At 44.7% G+C, this 22,160-nt stretch overlaps 1 protein-coding gene and 1 pseudogene across 2 annotated transcripts; one reads left to right on the top strand and one right to left on the bottom strand.

Moving 5' to 3' along the window:
• Positions 1 to 643: 643 nt before the first annotated feature.
• Positions 644 to 22,137, bottom strand: Vps16 (VPS16 core subunit of CORVET and HOPS complexes). 2 transcript variants are annotated; one of them, XM_015482257.2, is made up of 24 exons: positions 21,985 to 22,137; positions 7,226 to 7,314; positions 6,910 to 7,007; positions 6,696 to 6,824; positions 6,471 to 6,615; positions 6,252 to 6,367; positions 6,033 to 6,155; positions 5,849 to 5,904; positions 5,413 to 5,502; positions 5,220 to 5,314; positions 4,993 to 5,069; positions 4,188 to 4,319; positions 3,956 to 4,083; positions 3,791 to 3,826; positions 3,489 to 3,597; positions 3,200 to 3,334; positions 3,001 to 3,109; positions 2,812 to 2,909; positions 2,620 to 2,727; positions 2,223 to 2,300; positions 1,965 to 2,134; positions 1,796 to 1,892; positions 1,035 to 1,138; positions 644 to 931 (listed from the first exon to the last, which is right to left on the bottom strand). In XM_015482257.2, the coding sequence occupies exons 1-24, from the start codon at positions 22,035 to 22,037 to the stop codon at positions 787 to 789; spliced, it is 2,520 nt and encodes an 839-aa protein (XP_015337743.1). In that variant the 5' UTR covers positions 22,038 to 22,137; the 3' UTR covers positions 644 to 786. The 2 variants fall into 2 exon arrangements, with proteins under 2 accessions (XP_015337743.1, XP_048667168.1); XM_048811211.1 differs by lacking the exons at positions 7,226 to 7,314; positions 21,985 to 22,137 and adding an exon at positions 7,153 to 7,171.
• On the top strand, positions 9,010 to 9,104 carry LOC125619250 (annotated as a pseudogene).
• Positions 22,138 to 22,160: the final 23 nt, after the last annotated feature.

Here is a 22,160-nt window from a genome sequence, read left to right as displayed (position 1 = left end):
GGGTGAGGTAAGGACAAGGAGTCTCTAGTTCACAGTTCTTAGGCAGAATTGAGATGTTCTAGCTTCCTTTCCTCTTCAACCCAGACACCACTCAAGAATTGCCACCACTATAGCAGGGCTCTCTAAGGCTTCTCCTTCAACTCCCACAACATGCCTCTCTTAAATCCTGTGGCCTCTCCTCAGGGTTCCCTGATCACAGAGGGTCTGATTCCCATTCCAGCTTGAAGTCAATCTGGGTTTCAAATCCTTGTTTTGCTACGCATTTGCTATTAGCAACCTCCCTGGTCCTCAATTTCCTCTTATGTTAGCGGGGTGATGTTATCTATCTCACAAGACTGTCATGAGAAACGACATAATAATGGCACAATGTTTAACATGGTTCTCCTGAGTGTGTGCACAAGCACATAGTGTTTTTTAGTGTGATTCTTGCTGAGTTTTGTGCTATTTATCCCCATAATCTTCCTCAGGTCTGTGAGCCTGATAGAACTTTCCTTGATAACTATATGGAGATAGACAGGGCCCTCTTGTAAAAACTCTACCTCCAGTACTAACACCATCAAATGCATAGAGTTCTGCTGCAATGTCTAGATGGTTCTGCCTCAGATTTGCTTTTCTTAGGCTGGACTGCATAAGACAAGCATTCTAAAGTGTCCCATCTTTATTTACAATGAGAGTCCCCTCCTCTCCGGCCCCTTCCTCAGCTTTGCTCTGGGGAAGGAGCTGGATAAAGTACTCCTTCTGCCAAGTCCAGGGTCTAGGGGAAGAACCCCCTGAAGGGAGTGCTCCTCACTTCTTCTGGGCTTGTGCTCTGGCTCGTTGAATCTTGTCAGCTGTGGCTCCATCTGTGGCTCCAGTGCAGTGGGACAATACAAGGCTCAGCTCAGCCTCATTCCGGTGCTCGATGGCCACATCTGCAGCCTGAGCTACATCCCTATGGTTGGAGCAGAAGGGGAGATGGTATTGGGACTGCCCAAGGGCACCAACCCTGCCTCTTCTCAGCCACCTCACACCCACAGGGCCCTGATTCAACGCACCCAACGAGAAGCAAAGCCTTGACCTTTTGCTCAGGACCCACTCGGGAAGCGTACTTCTTGGCCTCATATTTGTTGTGTTGTTTCATGCAGATTTCCACAAAGGGCTTCACAGGAGAGGGAAGGGTTGAGAGGTAAGACAAAGGATAGCCTGTGTTCTCTTCTGAGCAAAGCCCAATGGATACACTGTCCATATGTATTTTATATACCAGTCCCAACAATGGCAAAACAGTTGTGATCTCAACATGCTTGGGGCAGAAAAAAACCCAAACCAAAGGCCTGTTAGAATCTTGAAATCTATTATTTTCATGCTCCTCCTCCACCATCCACCACTACCCACTTGACAACAGGCATTTGCTGCCACTTGCCCTCTCAGGTCTTGTTTTCTCTCATGGTTGCCATTATCAAATTTGCCCGCCACACCTTTGAACCCCTGCCACAGGATACAAAACCCTGTGACGTGATATCTTCCTCTACCCAACAGGTGCATCTTTTCAGACCCCCGTTTCCCCAACTCAAGCAGGAAAGCCCAGGCACATGTTGTTCCTGCTGGCACTTTGGGGGAAAGCGGCTCACTTTACACCTCCCTTTGCAGACAGACTCCAGCCCATCCTCCAGTGCACTCAACACTGTGGATGCTATCTGCCCACACATGGGCTAATACATGGGCAGCAGAACAGGTGCCTGAATAAGTCATCCTACCTGTCTCCCTGCCCAGGACTACCCTCGCTACTGGGGGCTTGGAAGGAGTACCCCTGACTTACCAGGTAACCGATGGGTGATTTCTTGCTCTTAGAAAACTTTTCCAGTTCCTCCCAGTCTTCCAAATCTGCCAGGGCAGTCAGCTTTAGCCACCAAAGCCTGCGGAAAGCTGGGCTTAGAGGTTTTACAGAAAAGGCAGGTTGTCCACGTGCTGCCCAGGTCCCTATATACCTCTTGTCAGGGATGCGGAAATCACGGGCCAGTTGTTCTGCACGTTTGTTATGGCCGTTGAGGATGAGGGTGGTGACTGTGTCATGTAGAGACAGGTCTAGAAACTGGCCCCCCAACTCATCTTCTAGGCGCCTTTGTAGCCGTAGGAGCCGCATTTGATCCTCTGTAGCCTGGGGACCAGGATGAGGCAGGTCGGGGATGAGAGAGACAAGAGCAAGAGGGGAGGCCAGGCAGCTCTTAGAAAAGGGTAAGCCAAACCTTGGCTGCAAACTCATTCTTGGCCTTGTAGAAGGCATCAGCTGCTGTCTGCAGAGCTGCTACGCGTCCCTCAATACGCTACAAAGACAAAGGGAGACTGAGTTCACAATGCAAAGGACCTTGGCCCTCCCCACCCAGGTGACAGCTCCCCAGTCCCTGTGCCCAGGGTCACCAAGGTCAGCCTTACCCACTAGGGGCACCACTCTGGTGTCCTAGAGGGATGACTAGCTCCTTGGGAACCAGCCCCCATTCTGGCCACACCTTTTCTCAAACTCTCCCTTCAACAGTGAGGATGTTGGATGGAGTGTGAACCAAATGCTAAAGCCTACATTCCCGGAAAAGGCAACAGACTAATAGCCCCAGCTCATGGGCTCCACCCACTCCATGGACCTCAGACCTCTCCTGTAGCATAGCTGGCTTGAATGTGGAAGCTGCCCAGCTCCTGGTGATTGTCATCTTGATTGTAAAGGTCCTTCAGCGTCTCTAGCTCCTGATGCTTACAGAACTGGGCAGAGGGCAGGCCATCAGTCAGCAATGCCAACTCAAGGGCTCAGGCAGCTCCATCCTGCTACCTGCCCACCACACACACCTGTCGGTATAAACTCAGGGCCATGGGCTGGTTCCGGAGGGTCATGAAAAAGTCTCCTCGGTTCAGCTCGTTCTTCAGGTGCAGCAATACTGTGAACACTGTAGGAATAATAAGATAGGCTGGGAACTCTACCCTTGGCCCTCCTCAGCCCAGATGACCCAGTCTGCTTCTCACCCAAACCCTGCTCACCCAGGTCAGTGTCCCCACTCTCGATGGCCTTGCTCAGTGCTAGTTTGCTCCTCTTCATCTTTAGGAGAAGGGGCACTTGCTCCCCTGAGCGTGGCTCATATTCCAGCAGCTGCAGGGTGGGGAGGAAGGCAGAGAATAGCTGGCACAGGGGCCTTGAAAATTCATATCACAGAATCTGGAGAGGGCTGGGCACCCACACCTTGATGGCCAGCTCTGTGCGGCCACAGCCATAGGCCCGCGCAGCAATGTCAGAGTACGAGACACCAGGCGTGTCCCCCAGCTTCTGATTAATGGCCCGTGCAACATCATCATCTGATACATCTTTCTGCTGCACCTGCAAGGTGTATGGGGGAGGGTGTCATACACATCTATATGTCACTCCTTATCTCCCAGCCCCACAGGGCCTTGATCAGACCCTTACCCCCTCATTCCACATTTTTCACCAGGGCCTGAAATCACCTAAATGCCCTTGGGTCCCACATCCTTGCCTTGTAGCAGGCCCAATGGGCCAGGATCCTGCTGACGCCCTGTACTTCTGGAAGACGCAGGTACTCACATATCTGGATGGCCAGGGGATATAGCCTCCGTAATACAAGCCTGGCAGACAAGGAGGGTGAGAGAGCACAAGGGACAAGGTAGGGCAGAGAAAGGGAGCAGAGAAGCCCCAGCCTGTGCCTCAGGCCTCCAAAATCTTAAGATGTGTCAAATACAATGACCATAAGACTCTACCCAAGGCCATAATGCCCCCGCCACTTACAGCCCTCCTATAGCATCCCTGGGCTTTCTATACCTGTCCAGCAGCACCTGGATGGTGAGCTGCTTATATCTGTATTTTCCTTGGTTAAGGATCCAGATGGGGATAAGTCCTGTTTGCCAAGTACCTGCAGACCACATCTCCAGCCCCTTCCCCAGTCACCCCCAGCTATAAATACCCTCCCTCCATGCTTGAGGATACTGGCTATAGGTGAGGGGAATCCCAATGTGGTAGTCCCGGACAGCATTGAGCACACGCAGGTCCTGACACATGTGCACGAAACTATCAGGTGGAAATCTGTCAAGGAAACACTTCCCAAACGAAGCCGCCTGAGAAGAGCCAGAGGGCAATGGAAGAAAGCTTTCTCCACTGCAAAAACCAGTTCACCTCCTTCCCAGCATCCCCTCATTCCCAGAACCCTCTCCAGCCCAACCCTGAGCAGACTCTTCTGCATGTCTGGTCGGTGTTCGTGTCCTGCAGCCTCAATGCACTGCTGCACGGCCTGAGTCAGCTGCCCCAGCTCCTGGATTTCTCGTAGGTACTCATCTGCTTTCTGGCTTTCTTTCTGCAGGGAGAGGTTCGGTGATGGAGCAAAATGACAGAGAAACCCCACATTGGCCCTTAGCCCCTCTGGACTATAGTTCAAATGGGCTGGTTTGGAGGGCCTGCATAGGCTGGAGCCTGAACTCTCTCACTCTGTTCAGTATAACTGAGATCATCCCATGTTGGCTCACAGTTGCCTCTGGGAGGCCTTGACAACTTCTAACAGTAGTGCTGACTTATGCCTAGCTGGAGATAGCAAGGACGCCCTATCCTTCTCCATTACCATGTGGAGAAACACCCATGTTACTTGAATTCCCGAGCAGTCCACCAGTATTCTCCCTGAAGCCCTCTTTTTATGTGTCCTCGGCACTGAGGATTGAACCCAGGAACACTTAACCACTGAGCCACATCCCTAGCCCTATTCTTTAAAATATTATTTTAAATTTTATTTTGAGACAGGGTCTCACCTAAGTTGCTTAGGCCTCACTAGGTTGCTGAGGCTGGCTTTGAACTTGTAATCCTCCTGCTTCAGCCTCCTGAGCTGCTGATACAGGCATCTGAAACCCTCTCTTGATAGGTGGCACCTGGCTGTGCCCACACATGCCCATACAGGGGCAGAGGGCTGGACCAGTCAGGGGGCAAGAAGAAGGGACTTCTTCCCATCTTAGGGCCTGGGAAGAAGTCCATGGATTTACCTCATACTCCTTCTGGGCCTCCAACAGTAGTGCTCCGGGGGCCATCGAGGCAATTTTGAAGATCTCTTCACTGGCCACTGTGGGAGGGAGTCGGTGAGTGTAGATGGGGCAAGAAAACCTTCAGTCTTGCCTCAATACCTAATCCTCCTTTGGCCACTGGCCTAGGGCAACTGGGATGTTGAGGAGCCTCTACCCCGGGTTACATGATACCCTTGTGGGGACTTCACCTGGAACCTCATGTAGAAACTCATGGGTGCTGCGGGAGAAGATGCGGACCCCATCAAGTTCAGGTACCAGGTAGGAATCCTCATCAAGCACAAACCTGAGCTTGGTTAAGGTTTCCAAGAGTGTCTAAAGTTAGGGTGGGGCCAGTGACCTCCCTCCCCCCTCCCACACTACAAGGCAGCCCTTCAAGGATACTGAATGCTCTCAGGTGCATCGCCCACCACCATTAGCAGCCTCTCCCAGGCCACCACGACAGCCCTTTCCTTGCTGCGAGGACGACTGCACCTGTTGACAGCACCATACACACAAGTCTGGGACACTTCCAGGACAGCAGACCCACAGCCAAGTCTCCCACATCACTGCTGCATCCCTTTGCCCTGGTTCAGCCCTGCACAAGACTGTGCCCTTATTCTATTCTTTTGGCCACAGGATGACCTGTCTGCTTCCCTCTCACCCCTGTATCAACAGCTCCCCATGGCAGCTGAAGCCCACCAGGACAATGGTTCCTTCAGTGTTCATTGGCCAAATAGAAGATCCAAGCTCTACTTGGTTTGGCCAATAGACAGGATGATACTGGGTGTCCCCAGAAACATGTTTCACTCCCATCCCCAAATAACACCACTATTCTTACCAGACCATCTGCTTCGGGGGTGCCCGGATGTTGCAGTTGAATTCACACAGCTTCTCCTGAAAGGGGGCAGGGATGTCATGGCCCTATCCCAGCAGTCACCAGTCTGATTGAAAAGTCCCTCCCTTACCCCCCAACAGATTTTCACTGGACAAGTATAGTATCCCCTGTTATTCTAGGATCACACCTTGAGTGATGCTGTCCCCATCCAGATATAGCCTGTGTCTGTGAAGAGCGCCAGGTGTCGGTAGGTGAAGGAGACAGCCATCTGCAGGAAGCTGCTCACTCCTGGGGCTAGGCCAGGAGGCATCTGGGGCAGGGCGGAGTAGAATACCAGATGGACACTTCTCAGAGCCTTCCCACTGCCTCCCTCGCCCCTCCGTTTCATTCTCACTCAGGCACTCACCACTGCAGAGCAGGTTGCATGGTCCAGGAGGTAAAGATCAGGCCCCACAGCCAGGAGAATGTGTGCTACTCGGTCCTGGCAGAGTGTGGTCCAGCATGAGGGTGCACTTTGTAGACCTGCAACCAGGGAAGGGGACAACCTCATGATTAATAGAGCCCTCAGCTGGTCCCACAGTCTGGAGGCACATCTGTGGCGCTAAAGAGCTATCTCAGGGCTCACCTGGTACCTCTGGCATCCGGCGGAGTTTGAGATCGCCCACATTGGCACTGAGGGTAAAACGATGGGCCCCCGTGAGGATGGCCACCCCAGAACCAAATTCAGTGTGAAAGATCCGGGCATCCAGAACCCGGTTCTGGAGTACCTCCTGGGGAAAAGGACCATGGGTTGAGGGAACCACAGGGTCATAAACCCCATCCTCTTTCCCAGCCCCCTGTGACCCCTTACATTGCCCATGCTGAAGTGTCTTCGGAAGTCACCATGAAGCCCATAAACCAGCACTGCACCATCTTCCTGCACACAAAGCAACTCCTCCTCAGCTGACCAGCCCAGGGACACCACAGGTCCACTCTTCCACTGCAAAGAGAGACTCCTGAGGCTATCCTTGGAATAAGGAAGCCCTGCCGAGCCCACAGACCCAGGGACAGTCTGGAATGCTCACCAGTAGGCTGGCCAGAGGCATACCGGAAGCAGAGTAAATCTCAAGTACTGGTCGCACGCTGGCAGCTTTCTCCTTCCTCCAGGGGTTCCTCAGCAGCGCTGTGGTTTGAAAAGAGATTTCTGTCCTAGACTCTCAGGCCCCATGCAGGCCTCATGGACCAGGGTCTCAGGCCTACCCGTGAGGCTGACCTTAGGAGAACCAAAACTAAAAGCATTTTAACAGAGTGAGTTGGCAAAGAACTACCTGACAGCAAGGCCCTCAGGAATCAAGTTCATTCCAGGATCCCAGAGCACGCAATAGGGGAAGGACAACTTACCAATGGGGCCCCCATAGGGTGCAGCAGCCACCAGGCAGTCCCTGAGTTCCTCTTTCAGGTCCCAGTCCATGCTGTACAGTTCATATTTCCTGTCCACAGAGATGAGCAGATATTAACTTCCTCACGACCCTGCATCTGGATAGAATAAGCCCTAGAGGAACCCTTAAAGTCCCCATTTGTCCTTCATGGGGAAGGAGAGTTCCCTCACAAAGTAGAGGCAGAGAGAGGAATAACGACTAAAAATTGACTACATGCCTGCCTAGGAACAACAGAGGAGGGAGCAGAGGGTATTAAAAAGGAAGGATGTGACTTTGGGGGCTAGTATCCATGATTGGTAAGAGCTCCTGAGGCAGGTTTCATGACTAATATCCAAGGCACAAACTGAGACAGGACTAGGGTGAGGTGGGAAATAAGACCCTCAGAGAAAGTCTCTCAGGGGAAGGAATCTTTATTCTATTTCTGGTTCTTAACAATGAATCAGGCTGTGAGATTTAAACCTATGGGTCCAGCTATGCTGAGTGATGATGAACTGTCCCAGAGCATCAAAGAAATCCAAGGGGAGCTCTTCTGTGAGATTGGGCTGGTGAGAGGGTTCTGGATTGATGGCAATTTGTGAATGCTTGGCTTATTGGAGGTAAGAAAATCATGAGCAGGCATGAGATGACTGCAATCTGAGATGTGCATGAATCACCAAGTGTGTATCGAATAAGTTGGAGTAGGTAACTTGAAGCATGCCGTTGATATTTGGAGGTAGGTAAAAGGGGAGAGCCAAAGGACAAAGAAAGAATGGGCACTATTCCAGGATGTCAAGAGAGACAGTATTTAAGGAGGGCATTTTGGCTAGTATCATTTCAGCAGCCTTCCCATTAATGATAAGGAAGATGCTCACCATTACCTACCATTTGACATATATCTTTGAGTTCCAGACAAAATAATTAAGGAAAAAAAATGGGTAGAGCAAGATTATTACTATAGGTTGAGTGCCCATAATCCCATAATGCAAAATGCTTTAAAATCCTGGAACATTCTGAGCATTGTTTCAGATTTTGGAGCATTTGGGGTTTCTCGATTTCCAGATTAGGAATGCTCAACTGTTATATCCATGCAAATATGCTAAGATCCAAAGAACTCTGAAATCTGAAATGCCTCTTGTCCCAAACTTTGGATAAGAATACTCAACCTGTATTTGCACATAATATGACAATCTACTTTAAAAATCCAAAGCAGCCTATGGAACATAAGATAGCTCAACAGAGTGATCAACAAAAATCAATCCATTTTCTAGAGAAAGACATTTTTTATACCATAGCAAGACTCATTTGAAATGTAACATTTGAAGGTGGGAATGTGGCTCAGTGGTGGAGTGCTTGCCTCACATGTGCGAGGCCTGGATTCTCTCTCTCTCACTACAGAAGAGAAAGAGAAAGACAGAGAAATATAACTTTTAAAAATCATAGAAATACAATTTCAAGATACCCAAGAATAAAACTAAAGAAAATTTTTGCAAAATCACACAGAAGTTTCCTCAAAGGTATAAAAGACATGGAGAAATTTTCCAAAATGTTTTATAAATGCATAGGAATTCTGATAAAATCCTTCCTCACAATTTTTTTTTGTGTGTGTGTGGAAGATGCATAAACTGGTTCTAAAGTTCATGATATGGAGGATCATCTGAAGGAAAATACCAGAAAATATTTTAAAACATTTTGAAAATATGAGAACAGATACATGCCAAATTTCAAGCACACTATATAAACTGAAGTTAATTAAAACTATTGTTTAGGATCCTTTTCAGTTCATAAGCATGGTTGTTCATGCCACTGCGTGAGATATAACTCCCTCTAAACTTGTTGCAACATGGCACATTTCCTGCCTGATGTGAAAAAAAAGAAAAAAAAAAACTATTGTTTTGGCATAGGAAAAAATAAATAGATCAATGTAAGAGAGCAGAATCCAGAAAAGAACCTGGGAATTGAGCATATAAAAAAGATAGCATTTCAAAATGGTACAAATTGATATTTGAAATGAGACCATATGGGAAGATTCTCAATAATGTTATTTCGTTACTTAATCTTTACGATAATATACCTTCCAGATGGATTTCAAGATTTAAATGTTAAAAAAATGCCATATAAGAAAAAAAGATCTTCAATATTTGTACTATCTCAAAGTAGCAATAATTTATTTTTTATTTAGTGCTGGGGATTGAACCCAGGTTACTTTACCCCTGAGCTACATCCCCAGCCCTTTTCTATGTTTTATTTTTGAGATAGTGTCTCACTAAGTTGTCCAGTCTGGCCTCAAACTTGCCATCGTCCTGCCTCAGCCTCCAGAGTTGCTGGGGTTGCAGGCATGTGCCACCACAGCAATTTCTAAGCAATAATATAAAATATACAAGTCACAAAGAAAAATTAAAAAATGGGTTAAAATTAAAATTTAAAAAGTAAAAATAATATACATTCATTTGCTTCTAAGAAATGGTGGAAAGACAACAATCTCTTATGAATGGTTACTTGCAGGTGAGGGGCAGAATTGTTAAATAAGGCCAGGGATAGTAACAGAACGTTGATTTATTTTGAAAAAAAACCACAATAACAAGAGAGCCTGCCTAGCATGCTCAAGGTCCCAGGTTCCACCCTCAGCAACCCCCTACCAAGAGTCACATTTACAGTTATTTATTAAATAATTAACATTAGAAAACCTTTATACATTTTTTAAAACAAAGTAGAAAGACATATGTCAAGAGGAAAAAAATGTGTATGATACATGGAAAAAGGAATAATTTTCTCAAAAGGCTTCAGTTAATTTTTAAAAATAAAAATTATACTAAAAGAAAAATGGTCAGGAGTTCTATCATACTGTTTTATGTGAAAATATTTAAAAATTAAACATAAAAGGTTTGGAGGTGTAGCTCAGTGGTAGGTGCTTTCCTAGTATGCATAAGGCTGAGTTTGATCCCCAACACCATAAAATCAACACACAAACAATTTAACTAAAAATAAAAACTGAACATAAGAAATTTGAAAAAATCTAGGCTGATACTTTTATAATGTTGAGCTATGGAAAGGTCTTTCAGAACAAGATACAACTCAGAAACTATCAAGATTTATGACATAAAAATTTTAAATTTGTATATTAAAATTTAGTATATGGGCCAGGGTTGTGGCTTAGAGGTAGAGCACTCGCCTTGCACGTGCTAGACCCTGGTTTCGATCCTCAGCACCACATAAAAATAAATAAGTGAAATTTAAAAAAAAAATTTAGTACATAAAATAAAAGCCTAGTGACCACTATGAAAAGATGTGTAAGTTTTATAACAAAGGATTAGTATGAAGAAAAAAGGCCTCCTTTACAAATCAATAGAAAAAGAAACAACACACTAAAGAAATGGTCAAAGGATATGAAGACATATCTAATTACTAGGTAAAGAATTTTTTAAGTTTTCACTTTAAAAAAAATTTTTTTTAACCTTTATTTTATTTATTTATCTTATGTGGTGCTGAGGCTTGAATTCAGTGCCTCACAAGTGCTAGGCGAGCGCTCTACCACTGAGCTACGACCCCAGGCCCAAGTTTTCATTTTTTTTTTTAATAGTTGTAGATGGACAGCATGTCTTTATTTTCTTTGTTTATTTTTATGTGGTGCTAAGGATTGAACCCAGTGCCTCACACAGGCTAGGCTAGTGCTCTGCCACTGAACTACACAGACCCAGTCTTTTTACTTTTTATTTACTCTTTTTTTTTTTTTTTTTTTTTTTTTGCAGTACTGGGGATTGGACCCAGGATTGCTTCACCAATGAGCTACATCCACAGCTCTTTTTGAGACAGTGTCTCACTAAATTGCCCAAGCTGCGCTCAAACCTGCCATCCTCCTGCCTCAGTCTCCAAGTAGCTGGAATTACAGGTGTGCTCCAAATTATTTTTATGTTTTGGTCATCTGATTGGAAAAAACAAAACAAGAAACAAATAAAAAATCTAGTACTGTTGAAGATGTGTGAAATGAACACTCAAGTATAAATGGATTGGCTCTTACAGAAGAAAATGAAGTGCTATCTATTTGACTTTTAAAATGCAAATACCCTTTGACTTAGCCTAAACCTTGCAAACTCTCTTTAAAAATTCATCAAAATGGGGCCGGGGTTGTGGCTCAGTGGTAGAGTGCTTGCCTTACATGTGTGAAGCACTGGGTTCAATTCTCAGCACTGTATATAAATAAATGAATAAAATAAAGGTCCATCAACACTAAAAAGTATTTTTTTAAACAAGTTCATCAAAATTGGACTAGTTAAATAAACAATAATAGGCCCACCCATTCTGGGGAATGCTATGTAGCCATCATTAAGGTGACCTGTCATTAGTGATGTGAACTTATCTCTGAGATACAGTGGAAAGTAAAACGAGTAAGCTGCAGCTCAACGTTGACCATATAAGCCTATTTATGTAATAAAAAACTGAGTATGTGTTTTTGACAAACACATTTAAATATAAACATGTTTGTGTACAAATATATAGAAAAATGCTCAGAGGCTTCCAAACAAAGCCAGAAAAAGCAGTTATCTCTTGGAAAGGTGATAAACGGAGTGACATATAGAAGTAATGTTTATTTTTGTACTAAATATTTTATTAATTTCTGAAATATTGAATTTTATAACCCATATGCATTTCTTTTGACATTTTGTTACTAAAATCATTGGGTGTGGGGCTGGGGCTATGGCTCAGCGGTAGTGTGAGGCACTGGGTTTGCTTCTCAGCACTGCGTATAAATAAATAAAAAATAAAGGTCTATCAACAACTAAAAAAAATTTTTTTTAAATCATTGGGTGAAAAGTCTGATAAAAATATATATTTACATAGAGCTATCATGCCAGTTATCAATTGATTGCCTTTCAGTTCCAAATTCACCCTTCATAACGTACTATGATAATGGGCAGCACTCTCAAAATTTTCAACCATACAGTGAACACAATGTTAAGCTTTCCCAGTAGAAGAGTTCGGGAAAGCCATGAATAGGCCAGCAGGCAGGGTGTGAGGACACCTGGTGGTGTTAGGCCCCCTATGCATCTGGAAAACCATGCCTAGATCAACTCCTGGCTCTCTGAAGACACCACACCTTGGGCTTCCTTCCCATGATAAGCAGCAGATTCCTTTGCATACCAAGACGCCTGGTCACTAGCTGTGCCTCACTTGTACCCTATCACATTTTCCATTGACTCCCTTTGCACAATTGTACATCTTTACCTATGGATGCCATGTAGTCCAGTCACAGGAACCCACCTCTGGTTGCACATGCACATTCTGGGGCTTCCAGCTATGGTTTCCCTGCATCCCCTACCCCTTGCACCTTAGAGAGTTACCTCTTGGTTCCCCAATACTATAAGTCAGCTCTAGTCTGGTACAACCAGCATCCAGTGGGCTGCAACCATATTTTCTCCAACAAGGTCTGAACCCCAGTCTAGAGAGAGGCTTCTCTTCCCGTGTTTGCCATTCTTGGGGTACTCTCCCTCATCCCTAAGATACCATATAAGATTTTCTTATATATTTTATATATACTTATATGTCATAGATTACTAATTCTTTATATTAACTTTTCCAATTTAAATCTCCTGGCTGGATCCAGATAGATACAGACTTGGTATAGGGAATGGCCCCAGGAGAAAAACCCCTAAAGAGGGAATTTGGGAATTGGTTTGGTGTTGAGCTCTTTGCCAAAGGGAAATGGATGACAGAAACCTATCATATGCTGTGGCATCACAATTAACCAAGCCTGAAGTTTACTCTGATGAGGTGCCAACTGAAGCACATGCTTTGGGAATGGCTTCCATATTTAAACGTGTGGCATTAATGATGACTACAAGGACTCTGGTATGGGATGGATTATTATGAGTTCACATGAACATTTACAAAGAGAAAATGACGCTGGCACAAATGGTGTGCCAGTCTGGAGAAAGCTTTCCCCTTCCAAGTTTGCCATTCTTGAATAAGGTAATCATAGGGTTTTCAAGCCAAGGAAGGCTAATCTCTACAGAGATGGGAAGGCAAGCTACTTTTCCTGCTAAGGGAGGCTTGGAGTGACAGGGGTTCCAAGATTGTCAGTTTCCTCTGGGTCTGATCAAAAGTCCCTGTTCAAGTTTCAGGAATCCATTGTTTTGATCAGTGCCTTAACCTACACGTGAGAAATGGCTTGTTGTTGAATTCCACTGTTATAATTCAGCAACCCACACAATTAAATTTTATGTTTTATTTTTTATTTATTTTCTACTTGAGGTAGAGGTCTTGGAAGCTTCCCTATCTAAAGCTGACCAGGTTAACAATCCTGAGTGAGTGCCTAATATAGGGCCCCAGTTTGGCACCATTCTCAGGAGGCCAGCCTGCAAGTTGATTACATTGGGCTTCTTCCATTATGGAAGGACAAATCGGATTTGCCTTTCTTGCCTCTAATGTGTTTGCCAGCACCCACCATCTGTAGATTCACAGAATGCTTTATTCACCCTTATGGCATTCTGCAAAGCACTGCATCTAATCAAGAACTTCATTCCACAGCAAGGAAAGTGCAACAGTGGGCTTAGGGCCATGGAACCAACTGGTCTTACCATATATCCCATCACCCACAAAGGGCTGGCCAAAATTTTTTGAATCAGTTGCAAACCCAATTGGGAGCCAGCACCCTTTAAAAAGATGAGGGTCTGTCTTTTAGGATGCAGCTTATGCTGTGAATCAGAGACTATTAGGTATTACCTTCCCCATAGACAGAATACATGGGACCTGGAATCCAGGGGTAGAAGTGGGAGTGGCTCCTTTCACTATCACACCTAATAACCATCTTATAAAAATGTTGCTTCCAGTCCCAGAACTTTGAGATCCAATGGCTTATAAAGCTGAGTCTCCAAGAGGAGAATGAAACACAATGATGGATTTATTGAATTAGAAGATAGAGAGTATCATCTTGCCATCTTGGGGTCCTATGCCACTGAGTCAACAGTGGCATAAAATATGAGGTTGATTTACTAGGTAAAGTGATTGTTCTGATTACAAAGAGTAAAATCAAGTTGTTGCTACATAATGGAGGCAAGAAGGACTGCCTAAAATCCAGGGAGTCCTGGGGGGGGGGGGCTCTTAGTGTTTCCATACCCAACAGTAAAGCTCAATGAAAAACTTCAGTAACAAAACCAAAAATAGACTGGGTGAGGAATGAAGGCTTGGATGACTCCACGAGGTAAACAACTAGAGCAATGGAGGTTCTGGCTGAGGGCAAGGGAAGTAGGGGGTGGGCAGCTGAAGAAGGAAGCTACAGATATCAACTATGACCTCGTAAGCAATTATAGAAATGAAGACTGGAATCGTTTTTCCCTATTTTCTCTATGCTTATTACATCAATGTGCTTATATTTATATACTAGCCATTATCTTCTACTTCCCATTTTTATTTTATATACAAATTACTAGAGGTTAACATTACAATTTAGTTTTGGGGGGATTTTTTTTTATATCAGGGTTTAAACCCAGGGGCACTTAATCACTGAGCAACATCCTCAATTCTTTCTACTTTTGAGATCAATTTTATTTTTGTTATTTTTATTTTGAGCAAGCTTAGGGCTGGTCTCAACTTGCGATCCTCCTGACTCAGCCTCCAGAGTCACTGGGATTTTAGGTGTATGCCACCTTACCCAGAACAATTTAGTTTTTATAACAGAATATTTTCAGTGGGATAGTGGGTCTCAATGTGAGAACTAATGGATTCAATAATGGATAATAACTTAAGATTGTTCTCTTCTCATTTTGTGAAAGAATAGTTCTACTTGTAAGGATAATAGTATCTTATTAAGCCAGAAATGATTGTTTTGTTATTGTAAAGGAATTCATAGGTGTGCAGAAGGCTTCCTGAGAAAGCTAAGAAGTCAAATGGGCCAGTTATCAAGTTATTGCCTCTCTGCTCCAAATTCACCCTTCAGTACTTGATCTGAAGTGAGCTGAATGTTAAGCTTTCTCAATAGAGGGCGCCAAAAGGACACTGCAGGAGGAAAGGGCTCTCCTGCTGCTTCCAGCAGCTCCGTGGTCTGTGGGCACTGTGGGTTTGGGGACACCTGGTGGTTCTCTGCCCCAATAATGTGCCCAGAATACACAATCCCTTGATGAGCTCACAGTGTTGGCCGGGATGGGGGTCTACCTACCCGCAGCTCTGAATGCTTCCAGTGCTGCTTTAACTTCCAGACTAGCCACCAGCTATGGCTCACCAGTAACCCATTTGTGCCCACAAGGGCTGCTTCTTGCTTCCCACTGGTCAGCCCTGAACGATGCTCTAGATTTAAGCTCAGATGAAGACTGGGGTATGTTAACTGCAGTGAAGAATATCACTGAGAACATGGTGTTCAGGCCAGAGTAATTGGTCAGTGAGAAGAGAGAAAAGGGAAGTAAGTACAGATGGGGTCTTCAGTCAGGACTTCAGCGGGACACAGGGAGAGAAAGAGGGGTGAGGAAGGACCTATAGGTTAGGAAGGATGGGAGATTTAAGTATGCTTGAATCTAATAGGGAACACTGGGACAGAGATGGTGGAAAACAACACAGAGCTGTAGCCTTGAAAATATAGATCAAATTCTTATGACTCGCCCCAGATACTATGGCATCTGCCCTAGGAACCTGCACGTAGCTAACATCTCAGGTGATCTTGATGCAAGGGGCCCTGGACGATAGCTGGAGAAACACTGTGGCTAAGTGAGGACAGGGGATCGGCACATGATGTCTAAGAAGGCAGGGAGCCAGGGATGTGGCTGAACAGGGGCACCTTTCCTTTGGTTAGGGAAGAGCAGGTTTGGTCAGGGGAAGCCTAGGCTTCCATGCCATAACTTCCAGTTCTCTGGGAAACATGAGATGAAGTCAGCTATTGGGAGGGGATAGCAAGGAGATTTCAATTTTTAATATTCCCCAAGTATTTTAATTACTCACAAGTATTTCATAGTGTAATCATTTACAAGTAGAGTCCTGAGGTGAGTGAGTGTAGAATGACTCCATCAAGCTAAAGCTGTGGCAGCGGAACTGTAGTAGTCCCAACCTAGCTGTTGGGTGACCCTGCAGCCAGGTGCAGGTAGAGATGGTGAGAGACTGGTGCACAGGGAGGTGGTCCTGTGCCAATCAAGTGCAACCAAAGGGCAAAGGAACAAGATTGTTAGGGAAAAGGCAAGAAAAAGAAGTGACTGCCCATGGCTGTCCAGCTAGCTGGACAGGGAAGGAAACATCTATAGAAGGGGCTCTGCATGTGGACACCAAGACAAAAGAGAGCTCCATGGATGGGGACCCACTGAGGTTAAAGGGCAGGTGAACCAGGAGGTTTCAGAGTATCCATTCAGACAGGAGTCTATGGTCCAAGAGGAGGCTGTGAATTTAACACTTCTGAGGTAGAGCAGTTTTGGATGAGCACCAGGGTTGAGCGGGACTGGGGGAGAGAGTGGCTGAAGTGGATAAAATCACTGTGAAGACAGTGGCCATTTAAGTCACCCTGAAAGTTGGCAAAAGTTGGGATCTCCAGAAGCCATGGGCCAAAACCTCCAATCAGATGTGGTCTAAGAAACTGGCAATAATAGACCAAGTATGAAAGAGGCAGAGCCAGGCATAAAGGAGCCCTGAAAGAGGTACAGAAGAAAGGGTCAGGGAGCAAAGAGCAACAAGGCAAATCACCTCTCAAAGTCTTCAAGCTACAGTAGGCTTCTCAGTGAGGTGACTCAAGCTGTGCTGCAAGGATGCTGTGGATGTGGAAGGGGAGAGTGAAGGGCAGCCTCTCAGAAAAGCCTAAGGGTGAGGACAAGCTGTACCCTCAAATGGAAAGGCCAGCTACATCTTTCTCCTCCATTTCCAGGTCTCAGAAATGGAAATCTTCTGAGCAGCGGAAATGAACCCTGGATTCTTACATTAGAAAACTATTATACCGACTGTCCTGGCAGCCTCAATTCTAGCTCCTGCAAGAAACAGTAAAGAAATCCCTATGGCAATGCAGTTGAACTGCTGGAGCATCATGGTGCACCATGATGTGACAAGAGCCCCTTTGTGAAACAGGCTGGAGTATCAAAGCCCTGGGGAGAGAGAAGCACATCAGATCTTGATTTAGGAAAACCCAATAATCCCCAAATCCCTAGTCCCTAAAGAGAACCCATTGTCACCCCTGAAATCCCATTCCTCCAACCTGTCTCAAAAAGGTTTTGTTGTTGTTGGGTACTAAGGACCCAACCCAGGGCCTTATGCATGCTAAGCATGCACTGTATCACTGAGTTACAACTCTAGCCCTACTATAAAGGTATTTGTACACCATGTTTATGCCAGCATTATTCTCAATAGCCAAGAGGTGAGAACAATCCAAGTGCCTCTTGACTGAAGAACTGAAAAGCAAATTATGGTATATACATATGATGGGATATTATTTAGCCTTAAAATATGGCTAAATGCCAGGTGTGGTAGCACAGATCTGTAACCCCAGCAACCTGGGAGACTGAGGCAGGAGAATCATAAATTGAAGGCCAGCCTCAGCAACTCAGCAAGACTCTGTCTCAAAATAAAAAATAAAAAGGGCTGGGGATGTAGCTCAGTAGTAAAGCACCCCTTGATTCAATCCCCAATACAAAATATAAAAAAAGAAGAAGGAAATTATGACATGCTATAATGGCAATGAACCTTGAAGACATTATGTAAGCCAGTCACAAAAAGACAAATGTTATATGATTCTGCTTACTATTAGGTACTTAGAGCAATCAAATTCATAGAGACAGAAAATAGAATGATGGCTGCCACTGGCTGGGGGAGGGGAAAGTGAGGAGTTGCCATTGATGGGTACAGAATTTCAGTTTTACAAGATGAAAAGGTTTTGAAAATTGGTGGTACAACACTGTGAATATACTTAACCATACTGAATACATTAAAAAATAGGATGATAAATTTATATTATGTGTATTTAACCCAATTTTTAAAACATTTGTTTATATTAGCAAAAAAGCAAAACAAAAACACAAGTATAGTACTAAAACAGTCTTCCTCTCTTCTAAGAACATCAGGGATTCATAATCCTTTCTTTTACCATAAGAATGTTTCTGAAAAGCTTGAAAGTCAATGTGCTCACTCTCTTCTCTGCCAAACTCACTTTTCCTTTTTCATGATTTGAAGCCAAAACTCAAAGTCATCCTTGATTCCTTGTTTTTCCTCCTCCCTCCCAAGTGCAGTCATTACAACCTCCTTCTGTTTCACCAACTAAATTGCTCAGGCCCCTTCCACACCTACCATCACTAACCCAGTGCTCACCACCCACAACTTCTCCCTAGGCTCCTTACTCAGTCTCTTTTGCTTCCATTCTTCCAATTACTTCCATCTTCTGCCTCCAGAAGGAACTTAAAACACACAACAATCCCCAAGCGGTGCAAATCCATTCATGTTAATCTTTTCCTTAATTTAAATTTCTCATGTTTTTCAAATAAGATGGTCTATAAGTTCCTGTAGAGTGTGACTCCTAAAAGAAGGACATCAACCTCAGCTTTTGTCTTGCCTGTTGCCTGTAGCACTCCAATCCCACTGGCTTTTTAGGTCACTGGGAGTGTTTCAGACCTTCCTACCTCAGGACCTTTGTATATGCTCTTCTTTAACCCTCCCCCTGCACTTAAGTCTACTTATCTCTTGGATGGGACATTATTCTTTCTTTTAAAAAAGTCTTCTTGGGGGCTGGGGTTGTGGTTCAAGTGGTAGAGTGCTCGCCCAGCACATGTGAGGAACTGGGTTCAATCCTCAGCACCACATAAAAATAAAATAAAGATATTGTATCCACTTAAAACTAAAAAAGAAATATTTTTTTTTGAAAAGTCTTCTTTATCTTCCCCCACTCCCAATCACTCTCTTCATCTCTCTCATTTTTTATATTGGAATTAAATCCAGGGACACATACCAATGAGCTATGTTCCCAGACCTTTTTATTTTGAGAAATGTCTCACTAAGTTACTGAGACTTGCCTCAAACTTACAATCCTCCTGATTCAGCCTCCCGAGTATTTGGGATTACAGATGTGTGCCACCATACCCAGTTTATATGCTTTCTTAAGGTATGTGCTCCTACACCTCAGTGATTATCCTTCATAGTGACTAAGACCAAACAAATACCTAATGGTTATTAATGGTCTTGCCCTGTGACTGTTAGCCCTATGAGAACAGGAAGAGTACATGTCTGTTGTATTGGTCAATACAAGTTCAAACTAGCAAAGGCTGGGTCAAATTAAATAATGGCAATAGCTCAAGTTGTATTTTTAGGATAAAAAGGCTAGACTTCTGCCAGGCATAGTGGTGCATGCCTGTAATCCCAGCAACTCAGGAGGCTGAGGCAGGAGGACTGCAAGTTCAAAGACAGCTTCAGTAATCTAGTAAGGCCCTAACCAACTTAGTGAGACCCTGTCTCAAAATAAAACATAAAAAAAAGGACTGGGGATATAGCTCAGTGCCTCCTGGATTCAATTCCCAGAACTAAAAAAGTCTAGATTTAGAGTCCCATAAGACCTGGTCACCATTTTCTCTCTTTGCCTTCCCCAATTTCAGAATTTCCAGAATACTACCTCTAGTGCAGAAGAATCCTGTCCTGCCAGTAGGACTCAAAATGCAATGTCTCCCACCTGCTTATCATTCAATTCACGTACTAGAATACAAATATGTCCTAGGATTGTACAAATATGAAGAAAATAAAGAACCTTTACTTAAAGCATTTTCAGTACTGAAACTAGAACATGTTCTTATATTTTCCTGTTTAAAAAAAAACAAAACAATTCTTATGCTTTAGCGCAGAGTCTAGAACTAGACCATTTGGGTCTAAATCCTGTTTCTACCACTTACTAGCTACATAACCTGGTCTACTGTAACCTGGCCTCTGTGACCCTCAGCTTCTTCATCAAAAGGATGGGGCTAATCATGATGCCTACATTATGAAGTTGTTAAGGTTAAGCAAATCAACACACAAGTACTCAGGATAGCGTCTAGTAGATAAGAAAGTTTAAATATCTGTTAGCAACTTAGAACATGTTCTCTACAGCAAGATTAAGACCCTTAATCCTTTCTGGCAGTACAGAACAGGTAAGGGGAGATTGGCCAACCAGCTCCAGGTCAATGGTATGCACTCAAGACTTAGATTTTTTAAAAAAACTTTAGTGGTCTAAACAGGAGCTCAGTGGTAATGAGGACATTGTCTTTTGTCTTTGATTCAACAGACCTGGGCAGGCAATATGTATTTTCAAGAATACTACAAATTAATATTTTAAAAAGTGAATGCTGTGTTAACTAGGTGGTGAGTGAACACTAAATGATATGCTAACTTTGTCAGCTGGTATCTCTTCTCTACTGAAACACATAAAATCATTAGTATTTCCTACTGATTTTAAGTAAACTTTTGCAATTTTTTCATACTGTATAGGCATATTTCATGAGAATTATCATGAATAAATGCAACAGATCTCTAAAAATTGTTACCAGGCATTTAACTAGGAAGTGTATCATGTTGCAAATCAAAAATTACATTTAAAAGTTTGAATACATGAGTAAGAATAGTAGTTTCATCAGCAGAAATGAATATCTTCTATTGAAAAAATATCCTGATGCAATGTCTTTGCGATCTTTTAATTGTAATTCATATGATATCTTCCCCCCCACCCAGTGCTGGGGATCAAATCCAGGGTCTCCCTAAAGGCAAGGGCTCTTCCACTGATTTATATTCCCAACTCTAAAATTATTCTTTAAAAATTTAATTGGAAAACTGTTACACAGAAGACACTTCTAAACATGCACTGGAGATAAAGAAATGCAAGAAACATGATATCAGCCCTCAAAGGGCTTGGTTTAGCAAAAGGAACTCACACAAATATTGCCCTACTGTATCACATATAACAGATCTTAGCACCAGGCCCTGTGAAGCCTAAAGGATTTCAATCGGGACAGGGCGAAGGAAGGTTCTAGAAAGAACTCTTGAACTAAGTCCTGAAAGATGAGCAAGAATTCTTCAGTGAGTTAAAGAGGGAAATGGCAATGCCCACAGAAAGAACTGTAGGCTGATACAAACATAGAAAGCCATAAAATATCACTGTATGTTGGGGCCCTGAAATTCTGTGCAACTGGAACACAAGCTTTGGATAAGAGAGCAACAGATGAGGTTGAAGACACAAATACGGGCCGACATACACATAGACTGTATTTTAGTTTACAAAGGGAAGTTGTTGAAAAATCCTGATCAGGCTAACGATGTTTTACAAGTTAACGAAAATCCCTGGTTTAGGACTCCCGCGGGAAGGCTACCCCGGACCAGGGGGTCCTCACTTGCGCTGTTCCAGGATTCACTGACAACTCGCCCCCTACTCCCTGCCTTGGTCAGCACAGACACCCCGCCCGCCGTGCGATCCCGCCCCCCTCCGAGCGCCCCTGTGGTCTGACTTCAGCAGCACTTTCCAGCAGGAGACTGGGTACTCGCTGTCACCGCGGGCGGCCTCCTTCAACGAGATCTGAGCATCCTTCCGGAGGCTGACAGACCTAAACTTGGGAGTGGCAACCGCTCATCTCGGTCGTTTCTCTGAAGCAGGCCCGGCTCCCTGCCCAGAGGCAGCGGTGCATTAAGTCCCTAACTGACTGACAGGGAGAGCCGGCGCGGGGCGGACCCCAGCGCCCATAGTGACAGGGGCGAACGCCGCCGGCTCTACCCGGAGACCCGAGCCGGCGGGCGGGCGAGCGAGGTAAGCCGGGCTGTAGGCAGGAGGGCGGGGCGGCTCACCGGTAAAAGGCAGAGTCCCCGAGCGGGTTCCAGTTCGCGGTGTAGCAGTCCATGGCTGGTGCAGACAGCGGCTGGGCAATGTTAGGACAGCCACCTAGCGCGGGCTCCAGGCCGGCACTTCCGCTTCCGCCCGTCCGGGTCACGTGACGAGGCCGCCTCTGCGGCCATCACCACTG

Source organism: Marmota marmota, unplaced genomic scaffold (genome assembly GCF_001458135.2).
Source record: "Marmota marmota marmota unplaced genomic scaffold, marMar, whole genome shotgun sequence".
Classification (NCBI taxonomy): domain Eukaryota; kingdom Metazoa; phylum Chordata; class Mammalia; order Rodentia; family Sciuridae; genus Marmota; species Marmota marmota.
Note: the sequence above shows the minus strand (reverse complement) of the source record. Positions and strands in the feature narration are given on the sequence as shown.

Excerpts from the sequence above, each read along its gene's own strand:
- Vps16 (XM_015482257.2), bottom strand. The coding sequence starts at position 22,037 with ATGGACTGCTACACCGCGAACTGGAACCCGCTCGGGGACTCTGCCTTT. Across the intron at positions 5,315-5,412 it reads GATGCACCTGAGAGCATTCA|GTTTGTGCTTGATGAGGATT; the intron begins GTATCCTTGAAG and ends AACCAAGCTCAG. Across the intron at positions 5,070-5,219 it reads GTTTCTACATGAGGTTCCAG|TGGCCAGTGAAGAGATCTTC; the intron begins GTGAAGTCCCCA and ends TCCCTCCCACAG.